Raw genomic sequence first — 20,113 nt, forward strand, 5'->3', positions numbered from 1 at the left:
ATTTTATGAAAATGACCCCCATATTTAAAACCTGGCACTATATGCTATGCATTGTAGCACCCAGTCCACATCTACCTTTTAGAAAATTAAAACACATAAATTCTGTTTAGTGTTTGATACGCACTGCACTAGCTGAGCCCGTAATGCCCTAAAACCTTGGGCTGCTTTCCACCTTTCATAAATTCCTGGGTAGATTCTATACAAAAATAATTTTCAGGTCCGCGGCTCATTGTTATTCAAACGTGATTGATCGTCGTCATTTGCTCAGCTCGGGAGTTAAGTGCCCCTGTCATTTCCAAAGAGTATAATTGGGACGTTTCACAGGTCAGCGGTGGAGACAGGCTTCCCTTTTGATCAGTGTTAGACTGATAACAAAAATTACAGTTTCCGATGATTAATGTCTCCTGTGCTTCCCAGATGCACGACTGTGGGCTGCACCAAAACAAAGTGCATTTGCATCTGATTATGCTCTCTCTGGGCAGCAGTCTCCCAGGCTGGGGCATGGGGCCAGCAGGCATGACCAGATGTGGCTGCTGATGCTTCCTGCAGCCCCAGGAAGGAGCCCGGCTCTACCTGGGCGGGCAGCATGCTGAGCTGGGGCATAAGTAGGTGATGCACTGTAGTCCCTCCTCCATGGTGACTGTCATCTGCTTGGCGTGGCTTCCAATGCACAGTAGTGCCTGCCCTGTGACTAGAAGCTACTCCTTAGATGGCCTTTCTCCCTTCAGGAAAGTCAGGAACATGAGGGAACATCTGTAATTCAAAATTGCTATTGGGAATGGTTTTAAAATGTACTGTTTAAGTTTTTCAGAGTTTTTCTTATAATCCTATGAAGGTCCCATAAGTTAGCATTCCCTTGACAGGGACCATCCTTGTCTCAATTTTGCCCTGAAGCTGCCTCTGTCTGTCTGTCTGTCTGTCTATCTATCGATTGATCTATCCATCTGCTCTTTGAAACAGGGTCTCTCTATTATCTCTATTATGAAACTATCCAGGAACTTGCTACATACACTGAGCTGGCCTTCTCACCTGCCTCTGCCTCCCAACAGCCCAGTCCACTCTAAGACATTGATGGATACTCAGTACAATGCTCCTGCTGGTCAACCAGGGCTATGTGGATTGCTGTTATAGTAGAATCTTCTCTTTATCTCAACCCTTATACCTTCCCCTTTATTTTGTACACAGACACGCCCTGAGATTAAAGGTGTGTACCACCATGCCCAGCTTTGGAAGCTGCAAGAGCATTGAAACTTAGCAGGGGCACCAAAATTCAAGGGGCCACCACAATCTAAGGGGTATCACATCCCTAAGGGTGTGGACTTCCTTGCCTTAGTGAGCTGAGCCTGTCCCTCATATAATAGGTTGGGTTTCTGGCTTCCTATCCTGGGTGTGGAAGATTCTGGAGAAATAGGTCAGTGGGAAGTAGGGTGGGAGGAAACTTATCAGAGGACATTTCTGCAGTGAGACTGGAGGGCAGTGGGTCTGAGGCATAGCAAGTGTTATGACCTATGAACTTGGTGGCTTCCTTGGGCATGGAAGAGCTGTAGGTAAGATGGCAGCACCATTAACTCATGCTCTGCTGCCTGCCTAATGGGGATGAGGCATCTGTGCAGGTCCTTGGTGATGCCCACTGCAGCAGGCACAAGAGGGTTGGTGGTAGTTAGGGAATAGCTCCAGGTGGGAGCCAGGCCAAGGCACTGTGATTTAAGAATAAGAGCAGCTTTAGAGACATTGTAATTAAAGACTATCAACATCTGTTGTTGAAGTCCTAAACTAAGCCCTGTAAGAAGTGACACCTGTCCTCAGTCCATGGACAGCTGCTGTTGGGTACTACACTGGTGACTTATTTGTATTTGGGATTGTTTCCACAGACAGAAGCACTGGAGGACAGCGAGGATGAGGATCAGGACTTTGTGGAGGTCCCAGAGAAAGAGGGTTATGAGCCTCGAATCCCTGACCATCTACGAGCTGAATATGGTGAGCTGTGAGTCCACAGGGGGTAGGATTGGGCATCAAGGGTACTGGAGAGCCAGGTTCCCACTCTGGACAATGCCTCTAGGTTGTGACATTGACCCAAGGAATTTAGCTGTGAACTTCCCTTGTACAGCTGTTGTGTCAGTAACTGTTGCTTGTATTTAAGTTGTAGAGTTTTTCTTTTGTGCCCTGAGTCCCCCTGTGGCCAGAACATGGCAGGATATCACATAGGGTCTTCTGGGCCATTTGATGCTCTGGCTGTGGGTCAGGGATGAAGTCTGATTGGGATGCCTTTGCCCACATAGGGCCTACACCAGGGTGGAGGGGAGGCAGATATCATGATCAAAGCATCCCTGCTTCGTGTCTTTGAGGTCACAGACATGGCCTCTGACTCAGGAATGTCTGGACCCCATGGCAAGAAGCAGCTTGTCACACATAGAGCACTACTGTGACATACAGGCATTTCCCATCTAGGAGCTTCCCCTTTCCCAAGATAGCTCTAAGCCACACTCTGTACCCTAGATCTGTGCCCTCCAGAGAGCAGGTGTGGACTTAAAGGGGATCCCAGGCCCAGGTCACAGCCTCAGATTACGGAACCACTTATGCCAAAAAGAAGCAAGTAAAATCAAGTTGTCTGGCTTCTGTGGGGTGTACACAGTGGGTTTGAACTGGTATTTATGGGGTGGAATTTGAATTTGTTAAGAGAATTTAGATGATTAGATGACTTGTGTGTAAAGCCATGACCCATTAGGAGTGTCAAGCCAAATTAGCCTAGGCAGACTCACCCCTCACCCCTCAGTCCTCAGCCCTTTGCCTAGTGCCATCTCCTGGGCAGGCCAGGTGCTTGGGAATCAGTGAGTGTGTGATTGTCAGGAGGAACCTCCCACACTCAAGGGCTACTGGTGACCCCTTGGCTGAGCACAGTGGCCTGGTCTGGCCTACTCTGCAGAAGTCCCAATATTCTGATGCCCCATGAAGAGCTCCCTGCCTAGTAGAGCTGTCCTCTTATGCCTGCTTGCCTCACCTGCTGCTTGTGGGCAAGCCTGCCTTGCTGAGTTGTGTATACCATTACAGTTTCTCCAGGCCTCAGTCTCACAGTGCTCTCCTGGGTTCCTCAGCCTACAAATCCCATAACCTTCCAAACCTCTACTCACATGCTTCTTCAAGCACCAGTCTCTACCTGAGGTGGAGTTTATTGTCTCCCACCTGATAGGATATATGTCATGACCAACACCAGGAAGTGCTTCAGGTATAATGGACAACATGGCCATCCTCCTGTGCCCAGGATGGTTTTTGCCTCCTCTTTGTTTTACTCTCACCTGGATGAGATCCTTGTCTAGCAAGATGCTGGTGTGGCTGTGGCTGAATCTGAGGCCACAAGTCTTGAACTGTGGACAGTGAGGGCAGGGATACTCTCAGGGTCCAGACAGTGTGGTTAGCACCCACCTATGTACCTGAGTTCTTAGATGCCATGATGTCCTCTGTCCTCCTTGGAAGCCACACTTTCATCCTTAAGCTGTAGGACTGGCTCTGGCTCTTGGAGTCTTCAGGAGATCTTGGGAGCCAGCACTGACTCAGGGGTCATGGTTGCACTAGAATTTTTTAGCTTGGGCCTCTGCATCCTGTTCTGATGTTCCATATCCTTCCAGCAGACATGGTAAGTCTGACTGTACACAGGTTTTGAGTGGCTCCAGGTCATATGTAGCAGGGCCAAGGATTATCCTCAAAGAACAAAACAGATTCCTTTCATCCCAGGAGAGGATGTCTTTGGCCCATGGCTTAGGAATGTCCAGTGATGGTGCCTATGAGGACAGCAGCCCCTGTTCACAGATGCTTACTTAATGTCACTCTGGACGACAGCAACACACAGTGTTCCCTTTCCAGCCACCAGTGGAAATAGACAGGGCTAGAACAAATCCTTTAGTCCTCCTGATCAGAGATAGCCCCGTGTCTGCCAATATCTAGATGGCTTCTGACTGTTGGCCATTTGAGTCCAGCAAAAGAGGCTTTGAAGCATCTCCCACTGCCACTTGCTGGGACACAGCCATGAACAGCCTGCTGTGAGGCTACACAGAGAAGTCACAAGTTGCTCTGGTTTGGGAGTTACAACCCACATTTACTCATGATCATCCCAGCCTGGCTCAGGCCCCACAACAGAGTTGTGCTGCCCTGCTACCTGTTCCTAATATAGACTAATCCATGGTTTTCAATAGAATACTGCAGGTTCCACTACTGAGTGTGGGGTGATTTCTCACACAGAAGCAATATCTATGTTGTCCAGAACTCCAGCACCCAGTGCCCATCAGCCTGTGTGTCTGTCTTTTCTTCAGAGCCTTCCACGTACACCTGGAAGTGCCTACAAAGCTGCTAAGGGGCTTCCTTCCGCTCAGCTTAACAGAAAGACAGAGACTCTGGTGGCTTGCTTCATTGTCTGTAATTATCTGTTCTTGGAAAGGCTCTAGGCAACTGTTTGAAGCCTAGAAAGTAATGATGGCCAATGTGGTCTGAGCCAGCTGTTGCTTTGTATTTCACAATGACATCAAGTGGAGAACATGATAGTCTGGGAGGGTTGGCAGAGTATACGGATAGACCTGCAGCACCCACATTAAGTACACACAATCTGGCTGATGGTGCCACCATTAGGCTGAGGGCCACAGGAACCCAGGAGGGGTTGGTGAGCCCTTGAGGCCAGGGACATATGACATACCTAGAATTCCTGGAGCATTCATAGGAGGGTTAGGGCAAGAAGGGCACTGGCCCATGGGCAGGACCTGTGGCATGGATAGAAGTGGGATTCCCCCATCATTATACTAAATGGAGGCTCCCTGGAGAACAGTAGCCTAGGCTGGAGGGTCCGGACAGACAGACAGTGTGCAGAGAGCTCAGTTCATAATACTAGTTTATAGTCCATCACTGTTTTTCCAATTAAACACAGGCGAATCTCAAGTGTTAGATTCAGTCTAAATCCACACGGCTGAGGAAATCAGGCTCTTTTTTCTTTCTCATTTCTTTCTCTGAATTTTCACTGAGGGGCTTTTATCTTCCCCTTAATCCTACCATTTCTGTCAGGACATAATCTCTTTCTCAAATTTACATTTTAATTACAAGGCCAGCTGAACTAGGTAAAATCAATAATGTCAGCGCGCGGCAGCCTAACTTTGTGTGGAGCCCCAGCCTCTCCATTTCCTCCTATCGATCCATCTCGCCCGCACTGTCTGCTTTAGTGCTTCAGGCAAATAGGTGCCACTTGGCCAATTTAAACAAAAAGAGGAGCTTTGGACATTTTTATGACTCTTTCTAAAAGCAACTATGGGAGTACATTTTGGCCAAGGGACTACTGGAGTCAGGCCCTGCAAGGCAGCAGGGGCATGGTGGTCAGCAGGGTAATGTCTCATTCTTTCAGGGTCACGCACCCTCCGGCCTGAGGAATGTGCTCTGCTTTTTGGGTTTTAACTTTGAAAATATGTCAGTGAGATTGATTTTCTACGACAGTGTGAAAACAGTGGTGTGTTCAGGCCCTGAGTGTTTGCCTTGCTCTAACACGCTTACCCATCTTCTTAATGGTTTAAAACAACAAATCAATGAAAAATATATTTCATTCTTGTAACTCTTAGGAATTCTCATATTGATCTTTTGGCTGCGATTGTATCTATCTAAATGTCACATTGTTCACTTACCAGCCTCGCCTCCCTGCTGGGTATGCATGTATGCAGGGCTCGGCTAACTGCTGCCTTCCACATTGCCAGTGACATTATGCTGAGAAACACGGGGAGGCATGTGTTTGCCACCAAAACCTGGAACACTGGTTTTTGTTGTTGATTGTTGTTTGTTTGTTTGTTTGTTTGTTCTCTTTGTTTTGTTTTTTTTAAGACAGGGTTTCTCTGTGTATCTATCTGTGGCTGTCCTGGAACTTACTCTGTAGACCAGGAAAGCCTAGAACTCACAGAGATCTACCTGCCTCTGCTGCCTGATTACTAGGATTAAAGGTATGAGCCACCACTGCCTAGCATGGGACACTTTTTTTTACAGTTGGCCTAGAGAAGGATCAGCCTGGTATCTTGTGATACACAGTGCAGACCTTGGGACCCAGAGCTCCAGAGCCTGAAGGTAGCTGTCTGTGACTCCACATCCCTCTCAGAGTGGACCCTGCCCAGGTCCTCTGTTCCCCACCCATGAGAATCCAAGAGCCAGGGACCCTTCCCTATACACAGGGTGATCTAAAGCAGAGACAACAAGTGTTTCCATATAGGGACACAGAGGAAATATTTTGCCTGTCTGGGCTGCATCAGGTCTGTCATAGTTCCACTCTGAAAGTAGCACAGATAAATGGCTGTATCTAGGAACATTAAAACTTGGCATAGAAGAGTAGGCAGTGAAGCAGATTGGGCCCAATGTCTTCAGGGCCCCAGGAATCCCTAAAGAGCAGCTGGTTGCTTCTGTGCCATGCCAGGCTAACCTCTGCTACAGTAAGCCCATGATGAGTCTAGAGCTCCTAGTGGCCTTTCAGAGCTGTAGGATTTTCTTTTTCTTGACAGATCACCTATGCGAAGAATGTTCTTAAAGAATCTGCAGGGAGAGTGTCCATAAGACTCCCTCCTGGACCCGTGATGGGCATGGCAGCTCAGCTGGGTATTCTGCTGTAAGCTTGGTTCATCTTCCTATACACTTCCTTTTTTCCTTTTTCTCTTCTGTGGCACTGAGGATGGGACACAGCCGTACATATACTGGGTACATGCTCTGCCACAGCACTACACCCCAGCCCGTCCCTGTGCCCTTCTAGGTGACTTATTAAGGCCCCGAACTTGCTGCTTGGCTGAAAGTGTGGCTGCCATTTTTCCTTGTTATTGTTAATGTTCTCTAACTTCCTCTTTGAACCACAGCTGCCCCTTCACCTTCTCTAGCATGCAGGAAAACTATCTCATTTCTTCAACTGTTTCCTACGTTCCAGTTGTATTTTTTTTCCCCCTCTGGAATTCCAGAAACAGGCACCCCAGCCAGCACCTGTGTGTCTGCCCTTCACATCACTGCGCTGTGCAGTTTTGCTCATATGCACTCCCACTGCTTCCTCTGCTCTTCAGGCACCCAGCAAGCAACCTCTCCAGCGTTCCTGGCCTCACCTCTGGTTTTGTTTTTGTTTTTTTGTTTTTTTAATTTTTATTTTATGTGGTGGGTGTTTTGCAAGCTTGTATGTTTGTCACCATGTGTGTGCCTAGTGCCTGAGGAGGCCAGAAGAAGACAGCAGGTCCCCTGGGAATGGAATCAGGTAGTTGTAAACTGCTGTGCAGTGCTGGGAACTGGACCTGGGTCTTCTGAAAGAACAGCCAGTACTCTGAAGTGCTGAGCCATCCTTCCAGCCCTCCTGCTCCTCAACTTTGATAGAAGATGTCTTCAACACCCCTTTCCTTTCTGACTGCCAGAATGGTGCTGTGCTGTCTTCCCCAGGTGACTTTTCCTTCTTGCCCAATCTCTGCTGTGAAGTCTGCCCAGTCTCAGAAATGGTGCATCATCTTCTCTGCCTTTGGTGACAGGGTACCCAGAAGTCTGAGCTTTGGTGTCAGTACAGGGCTTGCTGGCAGGCACGGCTAGTGTCCAGCTGAGGTTGCTCCTGCATTGAATGTGAGAAGTCAGGTAACAAGTGGATGGTGCCTCTGGAGTCCCAGTTCCGACAATGCTCTGGGGCCAGCAAGGGTCAGACTTGGCCCTATATGTACCTGCTAGGAGCCAGACCCAAGAGTGGGCAGGAACAAAGTGGCAGGATTCTGCCTCTGGGATGTGAGAATGAAAATGGGCTATGATTGGTGTCATCTGTCATATCCTATAGAAATCCTGGTGTCAACATCACAACCTCCTCTAGCTGGTAGGAGGTAGGGCAGGTATTTCAGGGTGGCATCCTTTAGTCAGGGGCTTGACATCTGCCCTACAGCCACAGAATACATATTGCAGCCACATGACTGAGGCCTGGCTATAGGCATCCTTGTGGCTTTTGAGGTTCGGGGCAGAAGTTAGGAACTGCTGTGGTATGTGTTTCTTCTGAATCGTGTCATCTTCACACAGAGGCTGGGTTGCTCTTTGCCCTGTACCCTACATAAAAGTGTGGCCTGTATCTGACTGGTCAGGATGACAGGCATCTCTTGTGCTGTCATGCATGGAAGCATCTGAGGCCTGACCACATGGTGCTTCTCCAGTCTTCCCTGGGTGATAGAGAGATGTTAGAGTGGACATGTGTCATTTCAGGGCTGGAGCCAAAGGCCCCACTGAAGACTCTGGAGAAAGGTACAGCTGTATGTAGCTTACAGGAGAGGACCAGGATGAGAAGGGAAGAGGAGGCCTCAGACCCCACCTCTGCAGCTGCCCAGATGTTGCGGCTCCAGGACTGCTTGTCATCTCCCTCTCCCTCCTCTACCAGGTGACTCTAGGTGTCCCATGTCACTGGGCCCACAGCCTAGTACTGCCACCACCTGTCAGAAGCACTGGCTGGCCTGAACAGGTTGCCCAAGAACCCTCCTTTGAGAGGTATCCTGGAATGTGTGTAGCCCTAGCCAAGTAGCACCTGCTAACGTGGGGCGTGGTGCTTAGCTGGGACTGTAGCAGCCCTCTGGAGATCCTGTAGCCAAACCATATTCTTGAAGGAAATGTCAGGTGACCTCTAACAGGTTCACATCACAGATCAGAGCCAGTATTCAGCAGGGCCAGGTCATTTGCTGAACATCAGCAGCCAACCTGACAGCTCAGGCCCAATGTAGTATATTAATGCTGATCCCAGGCTTCTGAACTGCACTGGGATGTGGAAGGGAAAGGCAAGTAGCCACACAAGGAATGGGTAGCCCATATGTACTGATCTGTTTTCAGGGTACTTCCTGGGCCAGAGGAAGCCCAGAAGCAAGCAGAGCGAGCCCGAGCACCCATTGTACCCTTCGGAGTGGACCTGTGTTACTGGGGCCAGGAGCAGCTAACAGCTGGAAAGATTCTTAAGTGAGTCTATGGTATCTGGTTCCTAGGACTCAGAGCACAACCTGAGGATGCTGAGACTTGAGCCTTACTATTGCTTCTTTGGGAGGTCCCCATGAAGGTTATCTATTAATCAGTGTGAAGGAATAGCTAAAACTCAGTTCTGAGATCCTCCTAACAAGTGTGGCTCCTCAAGATGCTGGAGGCAGATGGGTCCAGGGTTAACTGGGTCAGAAGCTGGATTCTTGTTCCCAAGAGCCTTCTGAGTGGGTCTACTCCAGCACAAACCAGGCTGCAGATAGCTAGTGGAAGATAGAGGGAGAAAGACACATCTAGGAGTACAGGCGAAAGCTTACCTAGGAGGAGGAGGGAGTCGGGTGGCTGGAAAAGCCCAGGCTGCATTTGTTGGCACTGTACTTAAGAGCTAGCACTGGGAGTCTAAGACCAGTAAAGCTAATGACGTGTGAACCTCAGGCTGGGCTGCCTGGATGCTAAGCTTACAAGGCAGGAATTGGGACCTTGAGACGCCTAAGGAAGAGAGCCAGGTCCCCATGTGAGAGTCCTGGTTCATGGCTTTGCCCTGAGGCTCCATGATGTTAAATATTGGTACAGCTAGGCTAGTTGTGAGGAACTTCCCCAAGTTCAAATCATAGCCAGCCTGTGTTCCCTGGTCAGGGCTGTTTCACCCACCTACAGTTCAGACTGCTCAGGATCTTGGGCCCTATCACTCTCCTGTCTGCATGTGCCCCATCATCTCTGAGCAATCCACAGAGGGCCACTCTTTTTTTTTTTTTTTTTTTTTTTGGTTTTTTCGAGACAGGGTTTCTCTGTGTAGCCCTGGCTGTCCTGGCACTCACTTTGCAGACCAGGCTGGCCTCGAACTCAGAAATCCGCCTGCCTCTGCCTCCCGAGTGCTGGGATTAAAGGCGTGCGCCACCACGCCCGGCGAGGGCCACTCTTGAGGCAGCTGGCATCCATGTGCAGAGCCCAGAGAATATCCAGAGAATATGCTATGTGTTGTTGGATCAGAAGTTGAGCCTTTGCCACACTGTGGCATTCAGAGAAAAGTGGCCTTGGTGATGGACTAACTCGTCCGTAGCTTAGGTATAGTGCTTGCCTAACATCCATGAGGCCCTAAGTTCAATCCCTAGTACTGTCAGGAAAAAAAAAAGGAAACAAGGTTTGGCAGTGGGCACAGAGCAAAAGCAAAGCCATGGTTGCAGGGCCCTGGAGCTGCTGCCCTGCTTTGCAAGGGGAATCTAGCCCTAGGCTAGTAGTTAGACCTACCATCTTTGGCTGGTTCGTGAACATGAGGATTTGAACCCAAGTGTATTGATCATGTTCTTTAGTCTAGGAAGGCCTCAAGGCCACCCTAGGCCAGTGCTTCCCCCAGGATTGAGGGGTAATTGGGGTGCATTGGGATTGGGCCAGTCCCCTTCTTCTAGTCCAGAGGAGCTACTTTGAGGGTTTCTGGTGCACCTTGCAGATCTGACTCTCAACACCGCTTCTGGAAACCCAGCGAGGTGGAGGAAGAGGTGGACAGTGCCCATGTTTCTGAGATGCTCCATAGCCGACACATTACCTTTTCAGGGACGTTTGAGCCTGTGCAGCACAAGTGCCGGGCCCTGAGGCCTAATGGCAGGCTCTGCGAGCGCCAGGATCGACTGAAGGTAAGGCCAGTAGGCAAAGCTATGGACATGAAGTTATACTTACCCAGGGAGAGGCTGGGCCATGACTAGGGGCCTGGGAAGTGCGGCCCTCTTTGCCTCCATTCTAGACCAGGGATATTCGTGAGCCCTGAGGGGCCCTGTAGAGGAAGGTTTATAAGCAGTGTCATAATTGCTTAGCCACTGCCCATCAGAGAATCATGTGTGGGGTTCTTTGTCCTAGTGCCCGACATTGACTTCTGAGAGACCATCTGTTATAGCCAGAGTACTTTTCTTCAGCTAGAGCTGTATGTGGTCTGAGACCTGAGGTTGGGAAAGTACATACATGATGCAGAAGTAGCAGAATAGAGAGAACTTGCTTTGGATAAGCAGACCAGTTCTTAGACTGCTGATGCTGTCTCTCCCCAGATCTCCCCCTCTGTGAGGAGGGCACACAATTAGAGGGCTTGGCTGTACCACCCTCCCCTAGAGCTATTTGTGTGATCTCCTAGCCATCAGCTGCTCTGTGCTTATTGTATAGTGCCCATTCCATGGGAAGATCATCCCCAGAGATGACAAGGGGCAGCCTCTCAACCCAGAAGACAGAGCCCGTGAACAAAGGCAGCAGCTTCAGCAGCAGCAGGCGCATCCAGGTAGGTGTGTGGGAGCAGGAGAGGGGCTGCAGGCATAGCCCTGGAACTTGTGGTCACCAAGTTGCAATTTCTGTTTGTTTGAGTAGCAGGTTGGAGGCTCCCTGGGCAAGGTTGGGTACACATGGCTGGTGAGGTATTTATCTTGAAGGCTCACAACAGGAAGTGGATACTTCTGACTCCATATACCACCCTGTCAACCTCTGCAGGAAGGGACTGGACCCAGAGTTTCATATGGTAGATGAGCACTCGACCTCTGAGCTACAGTCCCCAGGTTCTGATTCTCACGCCTGCTTCCTGAGCAGACGATGAGCAGCAGCTCTCCTGGTACAGTCATCTACTCTAGTTCTTGTGCCTAGACGCTAGGTGGTCTCGTCTGCCGGCTCTGACTCGGCCAGCTCCAGCCCCTCTCCTGCTCCCACACGCCTACATGGGTGCTCAAACTCAGCCTAGTGTCTAAACCTATTTCAGGGGCTGTAGTCAGCCCCTGGAGGGCCCTTCCATAAGGGGATATGTCTGCAGGTCCCTTCATAGACGCAAATACTTGTTTCATCTTGTGCCCAGAGACAAGTCTGGGTTGTATAGCGGTGGGGAGGGCCTGACCTGTTCATCTGCAGGAGAAACCTTCCCTGGTGGCTCACACTCAGGAGCAAATTAAGTGCCTATTTTTGTGTCAACCCTGAAGAGTATCTAGTTTTCCAGCCCTTGGTGGCTTGTTAACAAACAGGTATCAGGCCACGGGCCAAGCCTGGTGCTGGCCAGTCAGATGTGAAATAGCATCTCTTTACTAACTGCAGTATTGATCCCGCCTCCCTCGCACACGGGGCAATTTTCTTTTCCCTGGTGCTAACCTCAGTGACAATGCACACGGTGCTCCAGGGCCCTTCAGCGCCCAGGAAGGCCGCACAGCCCCAGCGTCTATTGATTTTCTTCAAAGGCTTTTAAATTGCTCCTTCATTTTCCTGAGGTGCTCATTCCATCTCCACTGGATGCCAGCATTTTTTCGTTGTGTTTAAACAATTGCTCCATTCACCAGGTTCCTAAACTGTGACGCCTTCTTATTACTGGGAGATAAACTGTTTAGACAGTTTTCCTTAATCTTGGATTAATCGTCCCTGTATCTGAATCGTGCAGTCCTGAGTTCCTTCACTTCAAAAAAATCAGTTTGGAGAGGCCACGCCATCTGTCTGTCTGGTGTGCTTGCTTCTCCCTCAGTGGACGTGCCCCTTACAGTCTGGCTTTGCGGCCACTCTGTTTCCAGGCACGCTGTCCACTCTGCCCCAGCCCATGGGACCTCTTTGGCATTTGGATGCCCTTGTAGTAAAGAATGCCAGGTCTCTGCCTGCTGGGCTCACCCATAGGCCTAAAGGGTTCGGTTTACTTTGCTTTTATCTGATTCACTAGACTGTCTTTCCCAAGCCAGGCTGGACTGGTGTCATCCTAATGGGACTTAGGGGAGCCTGTGGAGGTGAGCCAGCAGACTGAGCAGGGAACTCAGGAGTCCTGGGCGCTGACTCCCAGAAGGGCCTCGTATTTATCTACATGACTAATAATCTCAGCAGCCCTGCACATGAGCAGTGATTACACCAGGGAGCTGGCCCGGGACTCATGAGGCTGCTCAGTGGGCTGCGTGCTGTTCAGTCCCTCTCACTTTCCACCCTTGTGACTACAACAGCCAGTGCCCAGCTTACAGGTGGGATGACTCTGCTCTGCACTCGGAGGCCCAGAATTCACACTTGCTGTGAATCAGAGAACCCATCTGCAGCCTACCATGCACCTCAACTGGATACCCTAGCTTCACATGCCAGTTAGGTACCAGATATGTCTGAAAGCACCACAGTTGGCCTGAGTGGCAGGGAAGTAGCCTGAAGACACTCTGACTCCATGGCCAAAGCCTTGACCACTGTCCTACCTGAATGGTCAGGAATGCCAGGAGTAGTGGCGGTTGGGGTAGGCCTGCCCGGACCCTTCCAGCCTGTTCAAGTTGAGGGGACCCTTGGAATACTAGGGGACTAAGTGACAGAAGGGGATAAGGAAAGAGATGTCTCTGAGTGGATTTCATTCCAAGATTGCTATGTCACTCAGCACAGACCCTCTCAGACTATGGTACCAGGGCATGCAGCAGGCAGGCTCCAGCCCTACATCCAGAAGAAACCCACAAGGGTTACTCCTGGTTGGTGCCAGACATCTTTTGAAATTATCAAGTTGTGCTCAGATTGGCAGGACCCTGAGTTTCTGAAGGACGTGGAAGCAGCCACAGGGGTGGACCTCGGTTCATCCAGGTACAGCAAGAAAGGCAAAGGGAAAAAGAAGAAGCACCCTAACCTCACGGATCTGCGAGAGCGTGCCAACACCGCCCGGGCCCGCCTCGAGAAGAAGGTCTTTGCCAAGTAAGAGCTACTCACTGGTCCAAGGCCTTAGGCTTTAGGATGTGTGGGGGGAGAGCCATTGAGTTGCTAGCCACTTCTGGTGACTGTATTAGTCAAGGTGGGCAGGGACAGGCCATGCCAAGAGCTGGTGGGGAGCAGAGCTGCAGCTGTGTGCCCTGAGCACTCTTCCTAGGAGTCTACAGCCACCTCTCTGTAAGTAGAGCTGGGTACAGCAAAATGGCCCTAAGAGGCCAAGTACTGGCTTTGCTGTGCCATGCTGGGCTAGTGCCATGCTGTCTATAGGAGTAACCTCAGAGAAGACAGGCACGATGTCAGGCACTCCTGGAGCCAGATACTTTATCATAGTACTGGTCGGTAAGCTCCTTGGTCAGCCTTGGGGTGGGGTGGGGGCTGGTCCACATAGGCCTCCTGCTTTTTCCTACAGCCCTTTCTAGGGGCCCTTACCTCTGGACCTGCAACCCATGTTCAGCTGTGCCTTCGCCCTAGAGTGCAGCCTGGGATTAGCAAGCATGGGATCTTGCAACTGCCTTCAGTTGCAAGGAGACATAGCCAAGACCTGTGGTGGGGAACAGACTGGGTTCCCCTGCTCTGTCTGAGCACTACCCTACAGAAGTTCCACTGGAAACCTTTATGAGGTCCAGAAGCAGCAAGCCAAACTAGGACTCCAGAGTCCTGTCAAGTCCTTAGTCACTTCTTACTGTGCTCTCTCCATAGGGCAGCCGTGCAGAGAGTAGTTGCTGCCATGAACCAGATGGACCAGAAGAAACACGAGAAGTTTGCAAACCAATTTAATTATGCGCTGAAGTAAAAGGGTGTGGGTGTGCTGAATATGCTGTAGTCCCCTTTGGCCGTCAGCTCTTCTCCGTCCGTTAGCTTACTAGGATAGGAAGGAGAATAGACTTAGGTCTGAGTAGAATCCGAGCTTGTTTTTTCTGTATGTAACAATGGAGTGATGCATTAAAATACTCTCCAGGAGGCCAGGGGACATGGTTTAGTGGTGAGGCCAGCGTTTGATTCCCAACCATTTTAACCACACATGTGGTACCTCACCTGTAATTCCAGCACTTGGACATAAACAGGACCTGAATCCTAGGCCAGTATGGATTACAGAGCAAGACTGCTTGAGAAACAAGAACAAAAAGCCAGATGAGGCGACGCACACCTGTAGTCCTTACACTTAGCAGGCAGGGCAGGAAGATCAATACAAGTTCAAAGCTAACCTAGTTGCCAGGCATGGTAGGCATATCTTTAATCCCAGCACTGAGAAGGCAAGACAGGTGGATCTCTGAGTTTGAGGCCAGCCTGTTCTACAGAGTGAGTTCCAGGACAGCCAGGGCTACACAGAGAAACCCTGTCTTTAAAACAAACAAACAGCTAAGCTAGTCTAAGTTGTAAATTCTAAGCCAGCCAAACTTACATAAGCAGAGTATGTCTCTGAGGGAAAAAAAAAAATCCCTTCAGGATAACGTACCTGCATTGGAGTCGGATAGGGGCAGGCACTCCATCTGGTCAGCCCTTGGGCAGTGAGTGTGTCCCTAGTGGTGCTATGTATTTTATGATGCCTTCAGCAATCCACCCTTTCATGCATATGCTGTTTAATACACATGTCCAGCTCCTGGCACCACTCTGGACCAGGTGTGTTGAGCCCTAACTCACATACCATGTAGTCACCCAGGTTATGCACAATGTATAACGAGTGACTCCATCCGCTTCCAGAACTTTAGTATTCAGACAAACTGCCTGACCACCTCGAAGCCCTCTTTCTCTTTCCATGCCTGTGCGTTTAGAGTAATTGGGTCTGCAGCTTTTGTTTTTGTTTTGAGATGTGGTCTCTTTATGTAGCTCTGGCAGTCTTAGAGCCCACAGTGTAGACCAGGCTGGTCTCCAACTCAGAGATCCTCCTGCCTCTGCCTCTTCAGTATTGAGATTAAGGGCATGTACCATGACTCCTGGCTGAGTATGCCCTTCTGTTCCAGCTTCTTTGCCTTTGAAGGTTCTTCTGTGTTGTGATACCAGTATTTCAGTCCTGTTTCTTACACATACAGACCACAGCAGAGGACGAGGGAGGTGGCTCAGCAGGTAAAGCACTTGCATGTAATTATGAGGACTGAGTTGGAGTCCTCAACATCCATATAAAAGTCAAGTGGTTATGGTAATCTGCATGTAATCCTGCCCTTGGTGAGAGGAGACAGGATCTCTGGGGCAAACTCAGTAAAGAGACTAGCCAATCAGTGCATTCTGGATTCAGCAAGAGACTCCGCCTCTGTAAATAGAGTGGAGAACAGTCAAGGGAAACACTCAGCTATAACCTCTGGCCTATAATATGAAAATTCACATATGCCCATAGACATCTGCCCACACATAGGCAAACACACACACAAAATCACAGTGAATGGAGTCATATTTTGTCATTGCCACACCCACCCTCTCATTTGAGACATGGTCTCTCTTTGGAACCCTGCCTGTCTGGTAACTCATTTTGTAGATCAGGCTGGCCTCCAATTCAGAGATCTGCCTGCTTCTGCCTCCCAAGCCCTGGGACTAAAGGCGCCACCATGGCCTGTCTCCATGGATTTGTTATTGATGTTTGGTCTGTTCCTACCTTAGGGCTACCGTGAATATCTGTGCTTTGTTTGTGTGGACAACTGTTTCTGTGCATCACTGATGCATATAGTAACTTCCTTGTGAGGGGCTAAGCTGTTGGATGGTGGCTGCATCATTTACACTCACTCTGCTCTGCTTCCTTTATGCCATTACTGGTGTCTTTGTTTCTTTTGCTTTTCTGAGAATTCTATACAAGAGGTCTGTGCTCACATCATTTCCACCTCTCCTGCCTTCTCCAGGTTCTCCCATGCCCTTTTCTCAAATTCATGATCTCTTCTTTGTCATCACATATGAAGACAGTTGCTGTTATCTTTAGCAGTCAGTCTCACCGTCATGTTCTGGGAGTCAGCTAAGGGCAACAACATTCACCTATGTCATTTTGATAGTCTCTTGACTCCCTGGCCACACCTTAGGAGATTTCCTGTTCGTATACATGGACTTTTGTTAAATAGTGTCTACTTAAAGATTTTTTTAAAAAAATCACATGATTATCTCAATAGATGCAGAAAACACCTTTGACAAAATCCAATATAATAAAATAATAAAAGTCCTAGAGAGACTAGGAACAGGGAACATGTAAAGGAAACCCATCAGGACAACAGCTGATTCCCAGTGGAAGTTGTAAAAGGCAGAAGAGTCTGGACCAGGGTACTTCAAGGTCTAAAAGACCATGGATACCAACTTACAGTACTGTACCCAGCATCACTTCCTGCCATAGTTGAAGGAAAGAGGAAACCACTCTGTGGTATAAACACTCCAGAAGAATTCACGTCCACCAAACTGGTCCTAGAGAGGATACCAAAAGCAATTCTTTAGACTGAATAGAGGAAAAAGGACAAGGAAGACAAGTGAAGCTGTAATTGCTGAAGCACAAAAGAGGATGAATGCAAAGAGCAAACCAGGAGCCAGCACACACCTTAAACCAGAACGACGTTTTAATAATATCCTTAGCTCCCCAGTCAAGAAACACTGGTTTGTTGAATGGATTGAGAACAAAGATTTAAAGATTGGGGCCACCTTAAAGCACAAGGATAGAAAAAAAGTATCCCAAGCAAGTGCAAAGAGGAAGGAAGCAGGTGTCACTCACTACCTTATTATTTTATTTTTTGAGACTGTGTCTTCCTACTCAGTCCTAGCCTGCTATATAAACCAGGTGGGCCTTGAACTCACAAAGATCTGCCTGCTTCTGCCTTCCAAATGGTGGAATTAAGGACAAAGAGTCTTTGTTCTAATCAAGAGAACAATTGACCACGAATACATTACAGTTCTGTATGTACCAAGCTCTAGAACACCCAATTTCATAAGAAACATGCCATTGAGCTTAAAGACACAGATTACTCCAGTTCCGTATTAGTGGGTGATTTCTGTACCCCACTTTCTCCAGAATACAGGCCATCTGAACAGCAACAACAAAAAAGAATAGAGATATCAGAATTAAGTGATGTCATACAGCAAATGGAGCTAACAAATATGTACAAAATGTTTGACCCAAACACTAAAGAATATACATTCTACACAGCAGGCCAAATACCCAAAATAGATCATATTGGCCAGGAGGTGGTAGTCCACACCTTTAATTCAAGCACTCAGGAGACAGGGGCAAGCAAATCTTGAGTTTGAGGTCAGACTGGTCTACAGAATGGGTTCTAAGATAGCCAGGGTTACCCAGAAAATCCCTGTCTCAAAAAATGAAAATAATAAACTAGATCACATAATTTGACACAAAACATTATCTTAAGTTCAGATAATTGAAAAAATTTAATATATATCTTATCAAGCCACAACGCAATAACGCTTCAAATCAATAGCAAACAAATTCCTGGTAATTATATAAATTCATGAAGATGGAACAACACATTACTAAATAGTGAATGGGTCAAAAAAGAATCAAGAAAAAATGTTTTAATCCTGAAGTCAAATACAACTAAAAACACAGCAAAACCTCTGGATACATAGAATGGCAACCTATGAGGCACTAACTCTACCTATTAAAAATCAGAAAAAGCACAAATAAATGACTTAATGATGTAATTCAATGATTTGTAAAAACAGGAACAAATCCAAATTGAGTAGAGTGGAATACCTAGTAAAAACAACATAATGAAATTGGAAGAAAAAAGAAACAATGAATCTAAGAGCTGGTTCTTTGACAAGTCATTGGCAGATTCTAGCTAACCAGCTAACCAAATCAAAATAAACAAAAATAAAGACATGATTCAAATGAATAGAATTCAAGTTGAACTGGAACCATCACGGCACCAATGAAATCCAGAGTCCTGTAGAGGAGTACTTTAAAAGCCTAGTCTCCATTAAGTTAGAAACTAGAAAAAGTGCACAAGGCACGCATGTGGTGCACACACATGCAAGCAAAACATTCATGAATTTTAATTTAAAAAAGGAATGGGGGCTGGTGAGATGGCTCAGTGGGTAAGAGCACCTGACTGCTCTTCCAAAGGTCCAGAGTTCAAATCCCAGCAACCACATGGTGGCTCACAACCATCCGCAACGAGATCTGGCGCCCTCTTCTGGAGTGTCTGAAGACAGCTACAGTGTACTTACATATAATAAATAAATCTTAAAAAAAATAAAATAAAATAAAAAAGGAATGGATGAATTTCTAGATTAATCCTAACTACCAAAGTTAAACTAAGAAAGCGACAACCTAAACAGACCTATAAAGCGCCTCCTAAGCAAACCTGTCACAAGGAAGGAGATTGGAACAGTAGTTTAAAAAAAAAAAAAAAAAAAAAAAAGCCCAGGCCCAGATAGATTCACAGGAAAATTCCACCAGATTTTCACAGACCTATAGCCAATTCTAAAAAACAAAACAAAACAAAAACCAGAAGGAACATTTTTAATACCAAAAACCATGTAGGCAACAACAGTATCTCTGATATAGGCAAATATCTCTGATGGACATAGATGCAAAAATCTAATAAAACACTGCAAGCCGAGTGTAGCCATATTAGTAAGTTCACCCAAGAAAGGACTGGATGTAGGTGATGGACACTTCAGTCATGAAAGAAGACAGTTAACTCTTCTTTCTAGTTTTACCTCTTTTGTGTGTGTGGTTAAGTGCATAAAACAATATTTGATGGTGAAAGTGTGGAATCCAGTGTGAAGCTCCACAGCTTTCATTGAGATGGATAAACTTTGGGTCTGGTTAATTTCACTGTGTGATGTTTTTTATAAGTTTTTTTTGTAATAAAACTTTTCCTTTTGTTATTGCTGCTGGTGTTTTGTTATTTTGAGACAGGTTTTCTCTGTGTAGCCCTGATTGTCCTGGAACTCACTCTGTAGACCAGGCTGGCCCCAAACTCGGCGATCTGCTTTCCTGTCTCCCAAGTGCTCAGAATCAAGGCCTGCACCACCACCCAAATGGCTTTGTAATGAAGTATTAATAATAAAAAGATCTATTATGATTATAATAAAAGGTATATATGACAAGCCCACAGCTAAGATCATCCTAGATGAAAAGTATGAAGAAATCCCACATTTCAAGCTGTATTACAGAGATAGAGCAATGAAAATAGTCTTGTACTGGCACAAAAGCAGATGTGCATCCATGGAACAAAACAAACTCAAACATGAGTGCACATGCCAGCTAATATCCAACAGAGGTCCCAAAAATACACACTAGAGAAAGGATAGCATCTTCAGCAGACAAGGACTGGAAAACTGGATGCCCACATGAACAAGAATGAAATTAGACCCATGTCCATCACCGTGCACAAAAATTAACTCCAAATGGATCAAGACCCCAGTACGAAACCTGAAACTTTGAGGTGGCTGAAGAAAGCATAGGCTGCATCCTCCAGGTTAGAGCTGTAGGGGACTCTCTGGATAGGGCTCCTTTTGCTCAGAAATTAAGACCAACAATTTATGAATAGGATCCTATAAA

The 20,113-nt window shown here is 47.6% G+C and overlaps 1 protein-coding gene across 5 annotated transcripts in view; it reads left to right on the forward strand.

Moving 5' to 3' along the window:
- Uvssa (UV stimulated scaffold protein A) overlaps positions 1-19,437 on the forward strand; it is a 42,108-nt gene extending 22,671 nt beyond the window's left edge. For all 5 annotated transcript variants that reach the window (XM_029477455.2, XM_021163842.3, XM_029477456.2 and 2 more), the window contains exons 8-14: positions 1,872-1,977; positions 8,209-8,380; positions 8,824-8,946; positions 10,409-10,592; positions 11,110-11,221; positions 13,434-13,608; positions 14,323-19,437. In XM_029477455.2, the coding sequence (XP_029333315.1) occupies positions 1,872-1,977; positions 8,209-8,380; positions 8,824-8,946; positions 10,409-10,592; positions 11,110-11,221; positions 13,434-13,608; positions 14,323-14,416 (966 nt within the window). In that variant the 3' untranslated portion in view covers positions 14,417-19,437. The remainder of the gene's footprint in view (positions 1-1,871; positions 1,978-8,208; positions 8,381-8,823; positions 8,947-10,408; positions 10,593-11,109; positions 11,222-13,433; positions 13,609-14,322) is intronic.
- The last annotated feature ends 676 nt before the right edge of the window (positions 19,438-20,113 follow it).

Source organism: Mus caroli, unplaced genomic scaffold (assembly GCF_978045245.1).
Source record: "Mus caroli unplaced genomic scaffold, Mus_caroli_1 scaffold_4, whole genome shotgun sequence".
Taxonomy (NCBI): domain Eukaryota; kingdom Metazoa; phylum Chordata; class Mammalia; order Rodentia; family Muridae; genus Mus; species Mus caroli.